At 42.1% G+C, this 22,052-nt stretch overlaps 1 protein-coding gene across 1 annotated transcript in view; it reads left to right on the forward strand.

Annotated features, from left to right (window-relative positions):
- Ccdc146 (coiled-coil domain containing 146) overlaps window positions 1–22,052 on the forward strand; it is a 128,208-nt gene that overhangs the window by 91,393 nt on the left and 14,763 nt on the right. Inside the window, exons 5-11 of the mRNA XM_021163157.3 lie at window positions 5,532–5,589; window positions 7,134–7,310; window positions 8,855–8,928; window positions 10,278–10,505; window positions 11,515–11,701; window positions 19,279–19,374; window positions 20,189–20,359. Coding sequence (XP_021018816.1) covers window positions 5,532–5,589; window positions 7,134–7,310; window positions 8,855–8,928; window positions 10,278–10,505; window positions 11,515–11,701; window positions 19,279–19,374; window positions 20,189–20,359 — 991 coding nt within the window. The remainder of the gene's footprint in view (window positions 1–5,531; window positions 5,590–7,133; window positions 7,311–8,854; window positions 8,929–10,277; window positions 10,506–11,514; window positions 11,702–19,278; window positions 19,375–20,188; window positions 20,360–22,052) is intronic.

Below are 22,052 nucleotides of genomic sequence, written 5' to 3' on the forward strand. Positions count from 1 at the left end.
GCCTCTGCCTCTGCCTCTGCCTCTGCCTCTGCCTCTGCCTCTGCCTCTGCCTCTGCCTCTGCCTCTGCCTCTGCCTCTGCCTCTGCCTCTGCCTCTGCCTCTGCCTCTGCCTCTGCCTCTGCCTCTGCCTCTGCCTCTGCCTCTGCCTCTGCCTCTGCCTCTGCCTCTGCCTCTGCCTCTGCCTCTGCCTCTGCCTCTGCCTCTGCCTCTGCCTCTGCCTCTGCCTCTGCCTCTGCCTCCCAGGTGCTAGAATTAAGGGCATGGCCACCAGGCCCAACAGCTGTTTTCACACAGAATAAGCGTTTTAATAGATGCTAATGGTTAGTAAATTGTTTTGATTAGTTAATAATTAATCTGTGTTACACAGTTTTAGTTTAGGGATCATACTTAAATATAGATAAATAAGTAGTTAAATCATACTGCAGGGAGCTTATTTTGCAACCAAGGAAGTTGTTATTTTTCTAAAAGCTTTCTCTGATAAAGGTTCCAATATTCTCTCCAATGTTCCCCTTTCCTGTTGCCTTTTGAGTTTCCCTGGTTTCCAGTAGTTCCTAAAATGTGGGCAGTCAGTGCAACTTGTTTCTTGGTCTAACTCTGACATTTTCTGACAAGCCTTGGTCAGTTAGGGAAGCAAGGCGGTAATCAGTGACCTCCAGCACGCTATGGACTCGGAGAGCAGCAACCCTCAAGCTGGGCATGTGCAGGGATGTCCTGGTGTCTGGGTGATTTCAGTGACTAGTGATTGTAGCCTCCAGGCAGGCTTGTTACGTTAGGAGAGGACAAGGGTTATTTGAATATGAGGTTAAGAGTTAACATGTACTCTAGTATGTGGCATGTATTACCATATCAAAAACCAGTCTTGTCCCAGCAATGCCATGCAAAAATGAAAATCTAAAAAAAAGTAAAACAGGTTAAATGTAATCTGTCAACATTATGACATTATTTATAAATGTAAAAAATAGAATGTCATCTGAAGTTTTGAAAAGCTGGTCGTCTTTCAGCAGGTTGTATTCCCGAGGTGCCTGGCACCAACTCTGGAGTCCCCATACCTGTCACAGCCAGGACTGTACTGGGGGGAAGTACTTATCTCTGTTTTTTTTTTTTTTTTTTTTTTTTGCACAACATTGCAAAACTGTGGAGTGTAGAAATGTGTGTAGATTCCTGCATACAATAGGCCTGGTGTGCGATAAATAATGCTTAGAATTATTTTATCATAGTATCTCCTCCCAATAGAAAACCCTGAGAATAACTATTCAATTACTAATTGTGGGATCTGTTTAGCAACTAGGAAAACATTATGTAATTTCGACAAAAATAAACTCAACCGTGCATATGCAGTTAATATAATTTTACTAAGCATACGTGCAAGAATGGAATAACTACCCGTGGTACACAGTGTTATTCTTTGAGAATAGAAGAGTGCACCTTTTAAAGGAAGTAAAAGTCCCCGTTTCTTAAAGGAGAAATTGCTTAATAGGAATACAACCGGCCTTCATAGTCCTAGATAACTAACCATTCTGTTTGTTCAAAGAAAACGCCATTTTGTATCTATTTAAAGAGAAGACTGCAAGCCCTTATCTTGGGTTCATGTTACCATTGTTTCCTTCATCAGCAATGGCTGGCAGCACTCGAACACCCCCTGGTGGCAGCATGCCCAAAGTGCTGTGTAGCAGTGTAGGGGAAAGATAAGTCTAAGGACCAAGTGGTAAATACTCAAAACTGAAAAACTTCAGCTTGAATCTGTGCTCATTTATATGAGGTTCCATGTGACAGGCATCATAATCATTAATGTACATCATTACCAATGAAAATATGCTAGAATAAAACCTGATGCACAGATGTAGGTCTACCCTGGCTCCTTGTTCCTGGACTTTCTAATTGGTAGGATCTGTTTGATTGAGTATGACCACAATGCTCCACCCGGCCCAAATCTCATCATAGAGTTAAGTGATTCTAGATGCTTTAAATCTGGCTGTGTTCTCTTGCTGACCAGACACAGCATAGCATGGAGAAGGGGCTGCGATAATAAGACTGTAGCAGAGGGTGGAATCGTTGGAGAAGGGGAAGCGTCAGATAGTCCTGTGATCAGGCGTCGTCAGTGCTTGAGTGAGTCTAATGGCTCTGATCTGTGAGCTTTGCAGGCGCTTTTCCTGTCCACTCCAGCCCTTCTTAGGAGAGGCAGAGCAATATTAGATGGAATTATTTTCCATCTTTCACCCAGAAAGTCAGAGCCAAGTAGACTTGGGTGTTTTAATTCTCCCAGGCTGCTTAGATTCTGATAAAACCCTCCAAGTTTACCCTAAAGATCAACAGAGAAAAATCCAACTCTTTTGAGCTTCCTGATGAGGGGTTAGACAAAGCTCATGGATGTAAACGAGCTGCTCATGAACTTCCTGGCTCACCCTCAAGCTGCACATTCGTAGATCTGATCCCACACAGCCCGCAGAAACTTTGAGAATTAGCTAAATGGTCAGTCAACTCCCCAGGTCCCAACAGGAAAGCTCTAGATAGCCATGCAAAGGTGCTGAAAATTAAACCAGTCTAAAAACCATAGCTGCCAGCAGCATTGGCTGGATCTTTTGACCTGACCTGAACTGAACCATGTCTACTAAAGCCAAAATATCAACTGTTTTCATGGGCTCTGAGTAAAGCCTAAAATCCCATTACATAACCATTCAACACTTTTCACATATGAAGAACCAGGCAAAGAGAGCTCAGCTTGCCTAAGAGACAGCAGATGTCAGCCTGCATGCTAGCGGTTCCTGAGTTAAGTGACAAAGACCTCACTGCAGCTTTTACATGCACACACCAACAAACAACTCCAAACATCAAGACTAACGGAAGAACAGAAGTCTCAGAAGCCGCAACTTATGAAGACCATCTCTCGATATTGTTTGTTTCCAGCTGATTCAGGTTTTCACTACAAAAGTAACCCCAAAACACAGTCTTAGATGCAGCCAAATACTTCTAAGTTGTTCATGTGGGGATTTTATAACCGAGAAATACAGTAACTGAAAAGTTAAACAATCAACCGATGGGTGAACAGAAGATTGAAAGAAAGAAAAGTCAGTGACTCCAAGATAAATAGAAAATACTCTGTCTGAAAAACAGAGCGAGTAAAGAGAGAGAACCTGAGAATCGCATGGGACAGTAGCAAAAGAGGCAGGAAGTGGAGAAGACTCAAGAGTAACTCCCCAGCTTGTGCACTTGGAAACGAGATGGGGCAGAAAGTGTGAGGCTTCAGAGGGGAACAAATGGACTCTCACTGGAAAAGTCTGGCTTTGTCTACCAAGAGTTGAGAAGTGAAAACTTGCCAGTTGAGAGAAGTTCCAGGCTGGAGATGCTGACTTGGAAGTCATTGCTTGTCACTGGAACTTTGGAAACAGAAAGGGGAATAGAAAGGTTAGGCTCCAGTGCCATGAGGAAACAATAGTACATAAATCTTACTGTGACTGTAGAGAAATGTGACATTTTTTTATGACCTGGTGTGGTGGTGGACACCTTTAATCCCAGCACTCAGAAGGCAGAGGCAGGTGGGTCTCTGTGAGTTCAAGACCAGCCTGGCCTGTGTAGCACGTTCCAGAACAGCTAGGGTTATGATGATGATGATGATGTAATTATTTTATTTACTTATATCCCAACTGTTGCCCCCTCCTGGTCCCCCCTTGAAGAGTTCTTCCCCTCACCCTCTCCTCTTCACCTCTGAGGGGATGCCCTCCCTAGATATCCCCCACCCCTGGAGCATCAAGTCTCTACAGGATCAGGCGCATCCTCTCCCACTGAGGTCAGACAAGGCAGCCTTCTGCTACAGATGTGCCAGGGGCTTTGGACCAGCCTGTGTAGGCTTTTTGGTTGGGAGTGGCCCTATCTTTAAAAAGGGGGGCGGGGAAGGGAAAAGTGTGTTTCTCCGTTCTGACATAGTTCAGTGAAAGTCGCACAGCCCCCATCCTGTGTGCTTGCCAAGTGGTTTCCATTCGGTGTGGCTGGGAAGGCAGGTGGCAATCACCCTCCATTGTCCCCAGTCCAAATGCAAGGGAAGCTATAAAATGCAACCTTCCTATGTATTCAGGAAGAGGGAAGGATATGACAGATATAAAGTGTGTTTGTCACAGGGCCTCTGCTTAGTTTCTTCTGCTCCAATGCTCTATGTCTCTCAGTGGTGCTTCTCTGTAATACCATTCCTGAGGAATACAAATGTCATGTAAAATGTGGGAGCTCTTGGGATGACCCTTATTCACAGCTGTGAACATCTGCAGGGTCTTCCCTTCATGATGTCCATGGTACTTTCCCAACTCAGATGTAAATAACATGAAGCAATGGGTCATTCTTCCGGCAGCTCTATTTCTCTGTGTGACTCTTTATTTAGTTTACAAATTATGTATTTCAAAGAATGAAAATAGGAATCAAACCAGCTTCAGCCATCCGCTATATTCCTGCTACTAATTATCAAGTGCCAACTATCTTCTAGCAATGGTGGCGCAGTGTAAAAAGAGCAAAGTCTCTGTCCTTGCAGAGCTAACACGTGACAAAATACCAGGCAGTGAGGAGCGCACATGGAAGAATAAAACAAGCCTGGTGGGGATTGTTAGTACTGTGTTAGGAGGATGATCCAGAGGAAGCCAGGCAGAGGAACCGGGCAGGCCAGAGAGCCTGCGGTTGGAACAGATTCAGGAAGACCAAGTTGGCGAGAGGGAAATGTGACAAGCAGCAAGACTGGAGAGGCAGATGATGCAGAGTTTCAACTTGGTCCAGGTTTGACTAGATGTTATTGAGCAGAAAACTGATGGGATCTTGTTCATGTTGCTAAAAATCACTGAACTGAAGGAGGGTTGACTATCAGGGCAAGGGTGAAGTCAGGCAGGGCAGAGCCTTTGGAAGGCCCCAGTCGTAATTCGAGGCAGAAACATGTAGACAGGAAAAGGTCCAGAGCCTGCCTGGGAGGAGTCCTAATCCACAGGGATGCCCATGATCCAGGACACTTATAATAACATGCCCAGAGAGCTGGCGTATTAGGTACGAACATATGCTGCTGCTGGAGTGTAGGCAGGAGGAAACACCTAAAGGCTAAAGAGCGTCAGAGCCATCACGGAGAGAAGCTAGGATGTGAGGAGACAGACTGGGAACCCTCTGAGAGAGAGGGCACTAGGATGTGAGGAGACAGCCTGGGAATCCTCTGAGAGAGAGGGCACTAGGATGTGAGGAGACAGCCTGGGAACCCTCTGAGAGAGAGGGCACTAGGATGTGAGGAGACAGCCTGGGAACCCTCTGAGAGAGGGGGCACTAGGATGTGAGGAGACAGCCTGGGAACCCTCTGAGAGAGAGGGCACTAGGATGTGAGGAGACAGCCTGGGAACCCTCTGAGAGAGGGGGCACTAGGATGTGAGGAGACAGCCTGGGAACCCTCTGAGAGAGGGGGCACTAGGATGTGAGGAGACAGCCTGGGAACCCTCTGAGAGAAAACAGGAAGGCGCTGGACAGAAACAGCTTACTCTTTGGTACATTTTGTCAAACATGGTATTTTCTTTTGGCAGCTTAACAGAAGAAAAGAGTATCATATTAAAGGAATTTGAGAAGATACCTAAGCCAGGAGTAAGTATTAGAGTTTATTAAATTCAGCTGTATTCAAAAATCCCTTTAAAAATAATAGCACACCCTGAGACATTTGAAGCACCAATAATCCACAGTCACTGCAGATGCCACGAGGAAGAGGGACATCCTTGTGAGTAGGCCCAAGCCAGGCATGCTATAGGCTTTCTGTGCTGGCATCTACTCGAGGCTGTGCTTAGTCACAAAGCAGTATCTGCTTTGTTTCTAGAAGAAAATAAGTTTCTGTGCCTGTCACTTAAGAGCATCTCTTCTGTTGCTACTGCACTCAGAACTTTCTGAGCTTCTCAGACCTGGTTCATAAAGACAACACATCACTGTCACACCATGACCAAGGCAACATGTAAAAGAAAGTATATACTTTAGAGCCCATGGTTACACAGGTCAGTAGAGGCTTTCATGGCAAAAGGCAGGCAGGTGTGGCACTGCAGCAGTAGCTGAGACCTCATGTGGACCCAAAACAGCAAGGCAGGCAGACAAACACACATACACACATACATACACACAGAGAGAGACAGAGACAGAGTCAAAGAAGAGAAGAGGAGAGGAGAGGGGGGAGAGGAGGGAAGAAGAGAAGAAGAGAAGAGAAAGAAGAAGAGAAGGCAATTTAAATTTGAATTTTAGTTACAGACTTAGGTAACTTATTTTAACTCCTTCCAGAAGTACATAGGAATCTCAACAAAAACTCAGAGCAGGCTAATTAATCTATCCACTTGACTATTATTAGCAGATAGCCCTTCTGAATATAAGAAGGTGTTTATCATATGCAAAATCGCCCTATTCCTCAGTGGATCCGGATGAAAACTGGTAACAAAATCAGGTACAACTCTATGAGAAGACACTGGAGGAGAACGAAGCTGGGTCTGTAAGAATTCACACAATGGCAAGACTGAGGATTTATACTGAATTGTCATCAATCCGTCCTACTAGATGGATTTCAACATTTAAACCTGGAGACTTTTTGTGTCTTAAATTAGGATGTTTGTCCAGTAATAAAATATAGAACCTTTATAAAAAAAGGTGTTTATCTGTAAGTCAAGCCCACTGCAGATAATAAAGCAGAGGAAACCAAGTGTCCTGTGAGCCTGACGGAGGATGCTGAGGTACTACTGTGTGGAGATTCGAGCCTCCTCATAGTTAGCTGCCGTGTATGACTTAGGCTAACCACCAGACAGATATTCAGATTATTTGCATTTGACTTTGTCAAATCTCAAAGCTACAAGGAAACAGAATGTACATTTTCACAGTGCTTTTTAGTATGAAATAAAAACTAACACAGAAAACATTTAAAATATGAAGCACTCAATTGTAAAAAGTACTTCAAAACCGTCACATGCTTAGTTAACATGGTATATCGCATGCTGTGGGTGAATGTATCAGGCATAATAAGTTCCCCTGAACTTCCTGGGAATCATGAGTCTTAGAACATGTCCAGTGGATACAGTGGATGCGATTGATTTTAGTCCCATTTTAAAGTAGGTGAGCATTCACCTGGACTGTCTAACTGACCATTCTCATGACGCTTAAAGGAAATAGAGAAGAAGACGAGGCTCCTGAAAGAAAGCACTGAAGAACTGCGCAAGGAGGTGATCCAGAAGAGACTGGAGATCAAAAACTTGCGGGAAGATGTGGTGTTCAAGCAGAAGCAATTAGTGAAGGAGCAGAAGGAGCTGGAGGAACTGATGGAATATCAGGTTGGCTTGAAGGTATGTTGTCGACAATCCATGACTGTTTAAACATGGTGCCTTTGTGGATATAAAAACACAGGGATGGAGAGTTAGCTACTACTCTATGTGACCAAAGGAGCTGTCACACAAACGCAAAGGACTCTGTCAAATGCAACTTGAATTTTGAGAATTTATAAAGGGCATGAGGGTGTTTGATCAGAAAAGACATGTGTAAGCTCACAAAAGCTGTCATCATTTGCAGGCCTAAGCTTGGCAAATGGGCCACCAACATTTACAGTGAGGGTCACAAACACACACGATTTCTGGAAAGGCAGAGAATATCCATCCCTCTTGTATCTGTTTGTATTGCCTTATACTTGTATGCTTGATCCCACTCTCCCTTTTACTGTAAAAGTGACTAGGAGCATATATTAATGTTTTAGGAAGCAATTAGTTGCAATTAATTTTATTTTGAAAAATGTATAATAATTCTCAAAACAATTTAAGTTCTTTAAAGAACAACTCCCAAAACTCATTGGCCTAGAAAATACTCATGATTGTTTCTGACCTTTTCCCCTCTTACCACACACCCATCTTATCTGGGGTATAGGAACTAAGAAGAGACTCCTTTGCCAAGAGCCCAGAGAGCTTCAGCTTCCAACACATCGCATCTAGGAATCTCTTCCAAGGGCTTGTACCTAAGTTAGCAGTTGTAGCTCTTTACTTGAAGAGGGGCTTCAAATTGCCAAACTTCAGCCCTGTAAAGCCTGAATGTGCTCCAGGATTAAGCAGGATCCCACAGAGAAGCACTTCACCCTGTCAGTGCTGTGTGGTGTTTAGCTCTCACACTCATGTGTGGTTCCAGAGCTCACAATCTCCTGAGCACCTCAGATAAGAAGGGTCTCTTTCATCACCCCTACTGGAATGCCTACAGTGAACTTTCCACTAATGCATACAGCTTGCAAATCATGAAGGTCCACAGGTTTAGCTTCCAACCTGGCCCTGCACGTATGACCTGTGTAACTGTAGGCCATGTGTTTGGTTTCTTTTGTTGTTGGTTTTTGTTTTTCTTGTCTCTTTCACAGTCTGAGGCAGGGCTCCCTGGAAGCAGTATCTAAGACCCTTAATGTAGGAGAAATCTATGTGGTTCACAGTGGGGTGGGATAGAGCTAAACAAGATGGGCTAGATACTGTTTCTGCTGTAGAACTCTAGTCTTGGCCTGGCACCAGAAAGAACCCTAGATCTTTAACTGAACCACCGAGGCCTGAGCCAAGGACCATGTGGCTACATCATTACATCATTACATCACCTAGCCACTGGCCACAGCCTCCTCCATACTTCCTTCACCTCTCTCACATGAGAGAAGAGGGAATCTTAGAGGGGCACCTGTAGCTGTCCTACTCTGTCATCTGCTTTTTGAGATGGTAACAACTATAATGACCTGATAAGGCCAGTGTGAATATTGGAGGAAATAAAGTGTACAGGGTGGATGGTAAGAATTCTACAAAATTTAATTTTTCTTTCATTCAATTTGCTTGCATAATTGACTACACAACTTACCATGATTGTTTTTCTTTACCAGGATGACGTGGTCCACCATCAAAGTGTTCCTGTACAAATTACAAAGGAGATAGAAAAAATGACACGCAAAAAAGTGTATGGTTTAATATTTTTATTCTAAATCCCTCCTAGGCTACCTCTCCCAAATAATGTGTGTATATGTTATAATATTTACAAGTTATAATCTTGAAAATACCTGATCTTGGTCCCATATGGGCTCTATGATTTATGTTCTTTAAAAGAAAATAATACAGCAAATGATAATAATTCTATTTCAACTTATAAATTCTGTTTCTATGGAGACCACCAATGACATCATCAAGACTGGGGATTAACCATTTGAACTTAGAATTTCATGCTCCCAAATGATGCTCAGGCAACCGCAGCCCAAATGATGGCAACTTCTCCCTTTGCATAGATTCACCCTCAGACAACCAGAGCAGACTTGGGTGTCACCTCAGACAGTCAGAGCAGACTTGGGTATGAAGATTGCTGAGAAGCTCTCAGGATTTCAGTGATCAAAAAGAAATACAAGATTGGTGCATATAAAAATATTCTTGAGAAATAACATGATTACTCTAGAAGCTGCTCTTAAAAGAATACAGGAAAATGGAGCAGTGGTGATTCTAAAACCCAAGGTAACCAGAAGGGAAGTTAACAGAGTCGAGTCTGGTCCAGGAGGCTAGTCACAATGGGAGCAGAAACCACAGGTGACAGAGTGCCATCTGAGGAGAAAAGAGAATGGGCAAATGCCTGTTTTCAGGAGCATTCTAGGAAGTTATCCCCTGTCCCTCCCTCCCCTCTCCCTTTCCTTTTCCTTCTCCCTTCACCGCTGTCCTCCCCTTCCCCTCCCTCTCCTCTCTCTCTCTCTCTCTCTCTCTCTCTCTCTCTCTCTCTCTCTCTCTCTCTCAAGTGATTAAAACAACTGACAGAAAACAACTTAGGGAAGAAAGCAGTTTATTTCAGCTTACATTTCCAGAACACAGTCCATCATCGAGTGGATATCAAAGCAGGGATTTCCAACAGTAATCATGACACACACAGTCAAGAGCAGAGAGATGGGAAAGAATTTATATGCTTCTGCTTGCTTGTACTCAGCTTGATCTCTTCCCTCTTATACAATTTAGGATCTCCCTGCCTAAGGAATGGTGCCACACACAGTGGGCTGTGTCTTCCCACATCAATTTACTTAAGACAGTCTCCCACAGACAAGCTCATTGGCCAACCCAATGGAGATCATTCCTCACTGAGAATCTCTTCCCATGCAATTCAAGTTGATGAAGAAAGTTAACGATCACACCTCCAAGTATTTCCTGTCTTTGACCTTTACATCCTTCTAAGCTCAGTAAACTTGTGACTAGTATATTTTTGTCTGATAATAGGTAGAGACAGCATGAACTCAAAATAAACTCTCTTACTTCTGCTTCTGTGTGTCTTCCCTACAGAGAAACAGAGAAGAAAAATATTGTCTTAGAATCCGAGTTGAAAGAACTAAGTGACTCTTTAAAGAAGCTTGAAAACAAAGTCAACACTCTTTCAGAAGAAAGGGATGACATAATGAAGGAAGTTGAGAGCAAGCGAACCTTACTAGAAGTCAAAGAACGAGAATATGGCCAACTGCTTAAACTATTGGAACTAACCAAAGAGAACGAAGCCTCCTCGCTAGCTGAAAGGTTGCTTATATTTCTGCACATTCTGTCATTTAAATTTTAATCAATGATGTCTTAAAGATTCAAAACATTACCAATTGATTGTATGCTGTTTCAATAACAAGTTGTAGAATTATAAATCAATTTTTAACTATTAATTAAATGTACCATCAAAGCACTTTGAAATATTTTTCCTATTCTTTAATTAAAATTTCCTCAATTCTATGGTTCTGAACTTAGGAATAAAATCTATTGTTGACTGTAAGTTTATGGGGAACTATATTGCTGAAATATGCTATGTAATTCAGAGTTTTGCCAATCAGTGAGTAGTATTTCTGACATAATCCCAACATTTTCTGGATGAGGGAGATTTCATGGTGTGATTCCATACTGGAATATTTTACTTCTGACTCCGTGTATATGTGGGTGGGGTATACACATGTATTCATGAGCTCATAGAAATCAGAGGCCAACCTCTGTGTCATCCACCTTGTCTTTTGAGACAGAGCCTCTCCTTAGGACCTTGGACTCCCTGATTAGGCTAGGCTAACTGGCTAGTGAGCTCCAGAGATCTGGCTGTCTCTGCCTCCCCAGCACTCAGAATACAAGTGGGTTCTATCAGTTACAGCTTGTTACATGGATATAGGGGGCTCAAATTCTATGTTTGTGTGGCAAGCCTTTTCCAACTATAGACTCTACTATCCCCTGACTTTTCTTAAATGCTAGAGGTTGAACCTGGGACTTTGCCCTGGTAGGCAATTGCTCTACCACTGGCCTTTACTTTATTTCTTATGTTAAAGTAAAATTTCAAGGAAGGAAACTTGAAACCCATGACTCCCCAGCCTATCATTACATTTAGTTTATAAGATTATACTTCTAAATGATACCAACACACAAAAGTAGCTGATTTGGGTTTCACTTACGGTTTATGGTTGAAAAAAGTTCTGTGTATAACCTTGAGCATGCTGTCTTTGATAAGCTTAGAAAACTGTATAAGACAAGTCACTTTGATCCTCACACTTGATCTGAACAGAGGGATCTTGGATATCAATCTACGGAACTGCCTCATCGACAAGCAAAACTACCATGATGAACTTTCTCGTAAGCAAAGAGAGAAAGAACGAGATTTTCGGAATCTGAAGAAGACAGAGCTGCTCCTGAAAGTGTCCTTGGATGCGCTCACTCAGGCACAAGCCATGAATCAAAGGCTTCTACTAGAGGTGGGTATGAAAACACGACATCTCCATTTGTTTAAGCTCAGGGCTCTCTATGAAAGTAAAAGTGTTGTGCTTTTGCTATCAATAGAAAAAAAGGGACAGTGGGGTAGCAATTTGAAGATGTGTTATCCCATTAGACTGCTGATAACCCTGTAATATTTCCCACATCTTTTTCTAGCCCAAGACTAGTCAATTTTTTTTTTGTTTTGTTTTGTTTTTTTGTTTTGTTTGATTGGCAGAGGGATAATTAGTCCAGCCAATTTGGAAAGAGCCTAGACAATAGGCCTGTATGCAGTATTAGTATATACTATGCAGGAGGGTTTAAAGAGTCAGATCTGGCAGTAAAGGAGCAGATCTGATTGCATAAATGTCTGTAGTCAGTTGGCCATCTGGACTACTAGCTAAAGGACCCAGTATCAAGCTGCCTGACTAGTTTTGTGTACCACCAAAAGTAGACTCTAGTCAGAGGATGCTTGAAGTAATAGGATATCATTTGACTACTTCCATTCCCAGGAGTATGCCCTTGCTACCTGGGAGTCTCATTTCTTTCAGACAGTACCTGCTGTGCATACCCCATGCTCATGGAAAGGCAGAGGGTCCTTCAGAGGGCTGACTCCTTATGCTGAAAGCTGTGTTGGTACATTCTTTGATGAAAATGGGGTCAGGTCTCTGAAATGTGACAGCCGATTTGCACAGAACCCATTCTCTTTAGAATTATCATGTTTTAGGATCTTGTGCACGTTCATGACCTTGGAAGTAAACAGCCAACTCTTGTAGACATGTCTGAACCTAACCTGCACCTGGTTTTCTTCTCCTAGATTCATGGAAAGTTTACGTTGCTTGTGTCCTTTGCATTTAAGAAGTCACATGACTGTGTCAGGCCAGTGTATTGTAGGAAGAAGTGACATGCCATTTTTAGCTCAAGGCATTTTGTTGCCAGTGTGAGGCCTTCTGACCCTTTCCATCGCCTGTGCTAATTGTGGAAGGATGTTATGGAATGGAAGTGCTGTAAGGTGGGAGGAATACTGAACCATAGAAGTCTTGTTACTGGGCTCAAGTGATGATAGCTCAGTGATTAAGAACACTGGCTCCTTTTCAGAGGACAGGGGACAAGAAATTCATTCCCAGTACCTACGTGGTAGTTTACAACTGTCCATAGCTCCCGTTCTGGTACTATTTCCTTTCAGCCTCTCTGTATCCTTATTTATGTGTACCTCATATACAGCACATACTCTTACAGTCTGGCCAGAGAAGATAACACCTTTTCAGTCTTGTGTTTAGCTCAAATATTAACATATAATGCAATTGTAGGTAGATTTGGACTATGGCCACACAACAGCAGTTTCTTTGCTCCATATGCTTATATTCTATCTTCTCTCCTTTATTTCTTCTTTTAGATTCACCAGTGTTCACTGTTGTTGTTTTCACATTTTAGATACTGACTGGTTGGGTTTACACTGTCCTTATCCTTTCAATGATTTACTGGAAAGAGTAGAACAGTCATCCTTGCCTTAGTAGAGCCCAGTGGAAACTAACACTCTTCCTGTTCCCAAATGGAGCCTTAAAAGACTCTCACTCTACTTACCTTTGTAAGTCTAATCCCTCTAAACACACTTTTGATATCACGTTGCAAGTTATTTTTATTGAAAGGTTGACTAATTACAAGATACTGCTTAGCCTAGAGCACAACACATCAGAATGTTAAATTAGAACTCTGAACACACAGACTTGGAAGGAAAGAAGCCCTGGCTTTAATCAAGTTCTCTTCTTAATTCAATTCTGGTAGGTCCCTGAAAATGAGGATAGAAAACAACTGTGTCTCAGAAAATGTGTTATAGAAAATATTTTCTCCTCATGAGAAGCATAGATTAAAAAATGTTTAATTGGATGTAGAATCAGTTTTGACAAATGATTTTATAATTTTTACTGTAGAAGACAAGAATATGACTCTCTTTTTGGTCCATATCTATATCACATGGTTGGGTTTGTTTTGTTTTTGTTTGATTTGGGCTTTTTTGCCCCTCCATATACCAAATATTGCACTCTGTTACAAGTTGTACATTTCTGAGACATCATGAACATCCTGACTCTCGTTTGCATGTTTTCCCTGTGATCACTAATTTAACTCCAAACTCTGCTCAACTGCACACATTTCCTCAAGAATTAAATGCACATTTGACAATCTATTCATTTAGTTTTTTGAAGAAATGGCTTCTAATTGTTGCCACTGACTTCTAGCAGCCAAAGGGACACACCCCAAGAGCTGAATAAGTTGAGTTATTTCACATTTCAACAAAAGTGAACAAACTGTAGAAGTCTCAGTAGAGGGCACTGGGAAGGGCTTACAGCCTTTGGGCTTCTGGTATGTGTTGGGGAGAGAGTTTAAGGAAAGAGACTCTGTCATGAGTTTACATGTTGCCAGAAGATGAGAGTAATTCTGCTTGACTGTATTAACAGATCATAGTAATCAAAAGAGAAAAGACTAGATGGCAGAAAGCTGTAGTTGGTAGAGAAGGTTGTAAGTAGAGAAGGTATAACATTTTTGTGGCTTGGGAAATGTTCATATTTTGGTTTGTATTCAAACACAATTATGGAGTGGTTTTGCTTTCATTTCATTCTAGTAAAATCACAGAATGGCTTTGTCTTCAAGTTCTGTGAAATTGATGATGTTGAACAAAAATAACAAAGCCCAGCTGCAAGTGGCAGGCCCGCTCTGTCTGATATACCAGATGGCTGTCTCTCTACTGCAGCCTCTGGCCTGTTCCAGACTAGTTTCCTTTTTTAAGTACTTCCTGTCCACACTCATCTTGGAGCCCTTACTGTATCACCTCTGCGGTGTCCCATACTCTCCTCTTTATTGGATCTCTTATTACATGCATTTCTTTTCCTCTCTTGGATCACTCCCTGCCTGTGTGTGTGTGTCGGGGGGGGGGTGATTTCTAGTCGTGTCTTGAGAAAATGAAGGTTGAAAATGACATGTTTGTCAGAAAATAATGGAAAACTATCTTCCCATCACTATCAGCATACATAATTAATATTTAAGTGGATGTGGAATCTTAGGTCAGAAATGACTGCCCTCAGCCTAAGGCACTGAGCAGATGTCTTCTAGATTGTTGAGTCTCTATTAAAGAGAGTTTGATGTCATGATTCTTTGGCCTTTGCTTTAACCCTTTTCTTTCCCATGCTGGAGCTCATAGGCTCTTTTTGTTACCTCCAGAATTTTTAAATTTTGCAACGATAGTCTTACAAGTAAGTCCTTTATCTTTACTCTTGTCAGAGACTCAGTTCTTCAATTGTCTTGAACTATGTCTTTAATTTAATCACCTCCATTTTTCTCTATTATGTGTTTCCCAGGGCCCTCTTATGTAAATGTTGGGCCTTTTCTTTTTCTTTTTTTAAATTCATTTTTGTCATTTTGATTTGCTACAAGCCCGATCACCTCAACTTTTCCTCCTGGTTCTTCTCTTTCATCCTGCTATCATAACAAACCTTCCCATAAACTCTTTGTCTTCTTGTTGTTGTTGTTGTTGTTGTTGTTGTTGTTGTTGTGTTCTCAGCACCTGGGATTGAGTTTAGGGCTTCACACACACCAGACAAGCATTTCACATGGTAAACTATAACTCTAGCCTGAAGGTTTCTTTTCTGCAGTTTTTTGTTTTGTTTTTGGTTTTTGTTTTTGAAACATTCACTATGTAGTCAGACCTAGTTTCAAAACTAGTGATCCTCCTGTGTCTGCCTCCCGAGTGCTGAGATTGCCAGTCAGAGTTCCCCAAGCCCAGCTCCAGCTCTTTTTCTGTAGCATTTCCTGTCTTCTGGTATCTCACAAAAGTCATTTATTTTCTTCAAATTACCTTTTCCTGGATTCTGTAATTTGTGTTTTTCTTTGTTTGTTTGTTTGTTTGTCTTGTTCTCATTGGATTCTGCCCTCCAATAAACTATGAGCAGAACACTATAAAGCTGATTGAGAACAGTCTGCCAGTGACAAGGCTTTTCATGACATTGATCTGATTACACACAAAACATGAGGAAAGGCTCTGGACTAAGTGGGGGTTGCAGTGGAATACTCAAGTTGTTGGGTTCTTAAAAATTAAAAGCTATTTATATAATGATACAACTACCCATTAAATTCAAAAGAGCACCCATAGGCTATAAAACTCAAATGTAAATACATTAGAACCTCTTACTGACTTCAAGCCCTACTACTACAGTGTCAGTAGCAGTTAAGTTCTTCTTGGACCCAATAACCCATTCATTGGCCACTACCCAGAGCACACAATAATCAGAAACAAGGACCATCAGACCAATCCCTTCCACTGGACTTTTCATACTTACATTCAATCCAGAAAGGAGAGCAGTGGTGAACACGAAGGTCCAGCTAGTCTTTAGCCTTAATTTAGTTATCGGATTCCCTGTGGCCTCTGATTTACTGATAGACCCTCCCACAAATTCAAAACAGAGTCTCAAAAAATGTTAAGAAGGTTTCAGATAAATATCCAATGATTACACTGTATGCTGAGATTCACTAGTCTCAACTGGGATGTTTACTGCAAAAGAACGATGTCTAACATCCTAACTTTTACAACAGTTTGACTTGTTTCTCATGCATTGAAAATATCTGTAAGAACATTGCCCAGCCATTAACAGAACCTTCTAGGGAGCAACACTGGTAGCAAAGGTGGAGCAGGAAAGATTTTTATTATTTTATGTAGGTCTACTGTATGGGTACAATGAATACACTTTAAACATGAAATAAAAACCAAATCTAAGAATTAAACATACACAATCATATAAAACTTGGGGACAGATGCAATTTGGGGCTCAAAGTTAATCATAAGTGTTTGACATCATCTTTGATCCCAAAATTGAGAAGCTATTTTTCTGACACTTCAGTGGAGACTTCAGCATGACCTTTAACATGTTTTGGAGATGACCGTTAGAAGATTTCCTTTCAAAAGACAGCAATTAGGTTTGCAGCTTGGTTTCAGTGAGTAACAGAAAACTAGTGTAACTCTCCTAAACAAGAGAACATTTTGTTCATATAATAAAAAGTCTGGATATGGGTACATCAAGTAATTTCACATCACAAAAAGGCTCAGAATTATTTTAGCTCTCTCTTGGCCATCTTTACTGTATTTCTTCTCAATGGTCACAAGACGACCATTCCACAAGAAAGTGATGACCAGCTTGGCTGACTTTCTTTTATAAATATAATGTTTATAGTATTTCTTTGAGGATTTGCCACATATTCTAATTGTATTCATCCCAACTTTCTCCTCCAGCTCCCCCAGATCTACCCCTCCTCAATCCTCCCCCTCCCTCTATTTTATGTCTTCTTTTCAAAAATCTTTTTGGAAGTCCCAGTGTTTCAGATTCCTGGTTCTCTGGCTTTCACAGTCTTTCTGGCTTCTCCCCCTGAGTCTCAGCGGAGTGTTCTGTTGCAGATGTATCTATTGGCTGGGCCTGGCCACCTCTCACTTGGTTGCTCACTGCAGTCTGGCCAGCTGCAGCCTTCCATGATGCTCTCTGCTGTACAAAGGAGCTTCTTGGTGAGGGTGAGAGCCACACTTCTCCGTGGCTATCATGGCAAGTGTTTAGTGTGCAGTTAGAAATTATCCTGGCTTAGGAAAGAGGTGGCATAGGTTTTCCTCTGGGGTCGGTGACCTCATCAGTCATGAGTAGTCATGAAACAGGCATGAATTCCCTCCTATTGAGGGTCTTAAGTGACCACCCCAGGATATAGGCCACTATTGTACCTTTCAGAATACCTTGACCTTCTGGTGGTTGTGGTTCACAGGCATTACAGCTGCGTACGACTATTGATTGCTTTTCTCCCTTGGCAGCTCCTTTTGTTACTATGAGAGCTAGTTCTTGGGGTGGAGGCTTCCAGCTCAGTTCCTCCAAGTCCTGTGTCTGAAGTGTATGTGGTCAGCAATCGGGTCTTGCCTTCTTTCTCTGAAAGGCAATCAAGGACAACAACAATGGCCTATATAGTTTTGGGGGTAGAATCTCTTGGACTCCTCTCATCAGCAACTCAAAAGGTTTCCCATACCTGACACTTGAGTTTTTGCTAGATGGCCTATGGTTTGGGAGAGAGCATTGCCACCCCCAAGTACTAAAACTTCAGTGCACACACACACACACACACACACACACACACACACACACGAGCTCTTCCTCATGGGCATCTCATTTTGCCCATGCAGTCTTCCTAATTATTCAAGGCTACACTAGTTTCCCCTTTGTTTTGCTTTGCTTTGCTTTGCATTGCATTCATCTGTTCATTAGAAACATGAGAGTTTATATTATTGTATGAATTTCACAAGACCATATTTGTGCTTCATGACAGCTGTCCATTGTAGATGAAGCCATGAGAATCAGGAAGTACTGGGCACCTGAGGGCACAGATGGTGGTGCTGGAGAAGCACTGAGTTATAGATGATGACCAGGGCACCCAAAGATCCTGTTAAACCACCAAGCAGGATCTTTCCCAGTTGTGCATACTGGCTTGGGTACAACCCTGGTGACTTGAAGAATGTTGTCACCAGAGGAAAAGAGCCACATCAAGTCGTTTGCTTTCTTTCATAATTGGGTCCAAAGTAGTCAAGTAGGCCATTATCACCCCAGGGTGACCCTTCCACAGCCTTGGATGCCTGCCTTCCCTCATTAGCTACTATGGGATTCCTTATCAAATACTTTCCCCCAAGTATTTTAACACAGGACAGAAATACAAACTAACACAACAAACAAAAACTATAACGGCAAAAATGTAGATCTCAACAACGAAAAGATTAAGGAGCTTTTTCTTTAAAGAATTTTAAACTAGGCGTGGTGGCGCACACCTTTAATCCCAGCACTTGGGAGGCAGAGGCAGGCAGATTTCTGAGTTCAAGGTCAGCCTGGTCTACAGAGTGAGTTCCAGGACAGCCAGGACTGAAACTGTCTCAAACAAACAAACAAACAAAAAAGAAAGAATTTTAATTTACTCATCAAACTATCACATTGAAGTAGTGAGTCATACTCATCGTTAGCCAAGGACTGGCTTTGTTTGGCATAGTTTCCTAAGTAAATGCAGACTTGGTAATTATAATACTCTCCCATAAATGGTCCATCACATGCAGGCTCCTCTGTTCCAGAATCATGAACTCAAGAGGCAGCAGGGTGTGCTAGAAAGATCACAGGCTCCTTGGCTGACAGTGTGGGCGTGCACCTGCCCCAGGAAGGAAGGAAGGAAGTATGCCTTTCTCCTTCCCAGACCCCTGGGTGCCTCCTGCCAGTGTGGTGGATGAATAAGATTGTGCATCCAGGCCCTCGGATCCCTGCAACAAATTTAGGCAATGGTTAATACATGTTAGATATTAAGATTTATTTATAAAGGTTATAGCATTTGCAGCTAATGAATCATGTAATTTTGGTAGATCTTCATATTATACTTTGCTTTGATTTTATAAAGCACAGCCAGAGTAGAAAATCTCTATAAGATTAGGAATCATGATTTGCCTGCCATTTTTAATATGTATGTAATGGGGTTGACTCCAGAGGCTGTTTCCATAATAGCACCTATTTTAAATTTTGATTTCCAGATGGAAGCTATCCCAAAAGAATACCTCACATTGCCTGAACGAAGGAAAGAGCTCCACAAGGAGGTGGATCTAGCTAAGAGAAATCTGGCTCAACAGGTTAGTATCAGTCACACTTTTACCTCAGAATGGAGAATGAAGTTGTGTCTCAGAAATGCTCCAGAAAACCACATCAAAAGAAGAATACCTAGGGGGCAGGAAGCAGATGCGGGGCGATGGGGTTGGGAAGGCAGAAAGTATCAAATAATGATATACATGTATATGGAAATGCCATAGTGGAACCCATTCATATTTATAAGAACATATATAAGTATGTGCATTAATATTTAGAGTAAAAATCTGATGTTAGAGCCCCACTTATAATGGGCCTGGTTTTCTGGTTTTGTGTTTTGTTCTTTTATGGGGACGTTTACTAAGGGTTGAATGCAATGTTCAAGCGTGCTAGCCAAGTGCTATAGGTGAGTGTACACACACCACCCTCACCTCCAAGTTCATTCCGCCACTGGTTTTTGTTTTCTAAGAAAAGAAAAGGATGTGCTTGAGAGGACAAGCCTTCCCAGGCTGTGAGGCCAGGCTGTGAGGCCAGGCTGTAAGGATTTCTCAGATAAAAGGCTGTTTGATGGCATTAAAAGTCAACCGTGCTTCATCAATGTCTGTTCTCAAATTCCAAACTTTTGTCAGTCGAGCTACCGTTGAGGTATTTTTAAAACATAATTTTAAACTTCTCCTAGTCGTTTAAAAGCACAGCAAGGAGAAGGTCGGTGGTACTACCCCTCTAGTGCCCACCCTTCATAAAGTAAAGGAAAACTTGGAGCTCGGTCTCTTAATAAACACAAAAGGACGAGGCCGTGCTCTGTGCCGACCTTGCTGGGTTTCTTCAGAAAGCAAATTCTAATCCTTTGCTTCTCAAAAGAAATCTCTGTCAGAAGCTGAGGCCAAGTTAGTGGAGCAGCAGATTGCACAGGAGAACAAACTTCTAAAGGAGCAAGAAAGCTTGCGGGAGCTGGTGTTCAACCTCGGGCGAATGACTCAGATCAAAATAGATGAGAAAGAACAAAAGGCTAAGGATTTCCTGAAAGCCCAGGTAACTAACTGCCTTGTGTGGCCACCCACTAATTACTACATGAGTTCAAGGGACCCTCACTTTAATGCATCACTAATTAGAAAGTGATAATTCCACATTTCCTTCAAATTCAGTGACCATAAATTAAATTTTCTCTAAAGGACACTCAGTCATATCCTAGAAAACCAAACCAAACCAAAAACAAACAAACAAACAAACAAAACAAAAAAAACCCAACAACAAAACAAAACAACCCACAACCTTCAGTTATCAATAGTTACCAGTCTAGAGGTTAAAAACCAACAAAAAGAATCACAGTGATAAGAGCTCTGAAAGATGGCAACTTCAATAAGAATGGTGTAAGTGTCTCTAGTGACCATGGCTGCCAGGTGCACAGGCCACAGAGAGAATCTGTAAGTCACAGAGCCACAAATTTCACTGTGACTTGCTTCTAGACAACCTGGGAGCAGAGCATTTACAGGGTCATCAGGTGAAATCATACAGACCAATGCAGGATGCTCTTAGCTACTGCTTCATCCCAGGATTTCCTCAGACTCCTACAAAATGCCACGAACAACATCATAAAGCAAGCACATACACACGCGAGTGTATGCACACATACACGCACACATGCACACACCCACAGAAGTAACTAAAATTTTAAAACTAGACTCAGTTATGCCACAGGATTGTGTCTAGAGGTTCTTTGTTAAAAGTAAATGAAGGCTGAGATATATTTCAATGCTAGAGGCTTGCCTGTGCAAGCTTTGTTCTCTTGATGTATGTGCGACGGGTAATCAAGAGGCAGTTGACACAGGACGACAGCCAGTGAAAGTCTAGCTCAAAAGACACAGTGAGATTGTGTTTCAAAAAATTATAATAATTTTTTAAAAATATGATATGAGATATTACTAAAGCAGACCTCATGCACTTGTCAAGTGACCTAGGTATGGGCCATGTATAAGTGTGATCTTTGTTCTTGCTCTGAGTGCCTACAAGGGGATGGGATTTTCTCACTCCCCAGAAAGAGCTCACACCTACACAGCACTGATGGGCACAAGGATGAAATAGATTCTATAGCAAAGAACAGAGGAGAAATCATTAGCCACACAGATCCCCAGCTCTTCTCACCACTTTCACTGTTTAATTAGACACACTCACACCTGAGAAGTGAGAATCTCAGAGAACAGAGGCCAGATGAAGCCGAGCAGTCGAGGGCAGATGGTGAGGGTCACACAACCCACCGTAGACAGTCTGGTGTCATTACAAAAGCCCTGTGGAGCCATGGATAATTGGGCTCACAGAAAATAGATGAGAAAGACCATAGTCTCCCAGGATGCTCTTAGCTACTGCTTCATCCCAGGATCTGCTCTGAAGAGTGGAGGAGGGTTGAGGAGAGCAGCTAAGGTTTGAGAAGGTCATTGCCACCAAAGTCGGGGGTTGGACTGGGGTCAGTCTAGAGCACTGTTTTCAGAAGCACTGACTGTTGGCTGGGAAGAGTCCACCCCTGTGAGATTTCCTCGTTAGAAAACTTCCCCTCTTTTCTTTTCCAAAATGTTAGATCTACCAGAGGTATACTTTGTTATTCCAAGAAAAGAGCTGGTCTGTTTTACAAAGCAGTCACGTTCTAACAGCTCCGGCTTACTGAGCCTTATGTTATCTGTGTGTGACTAATCCACATAGGCTGAATTTCGTTACTGAATGGGCTAGTTCA

This window comes from Mus caroli, unplaced genomic scaffold, assembly GCF_978045245.1.
Source record: "Mus caroli unplaced genomic scaffold, Mus_caroli_1 scaffold_4, whole genome shotgun sequence".
Lineage (NCBI taxonomy): Eukaryota > Metazoa > Chordata > Mammalia > Rodentia > Muridae > Mus > Mus caroli.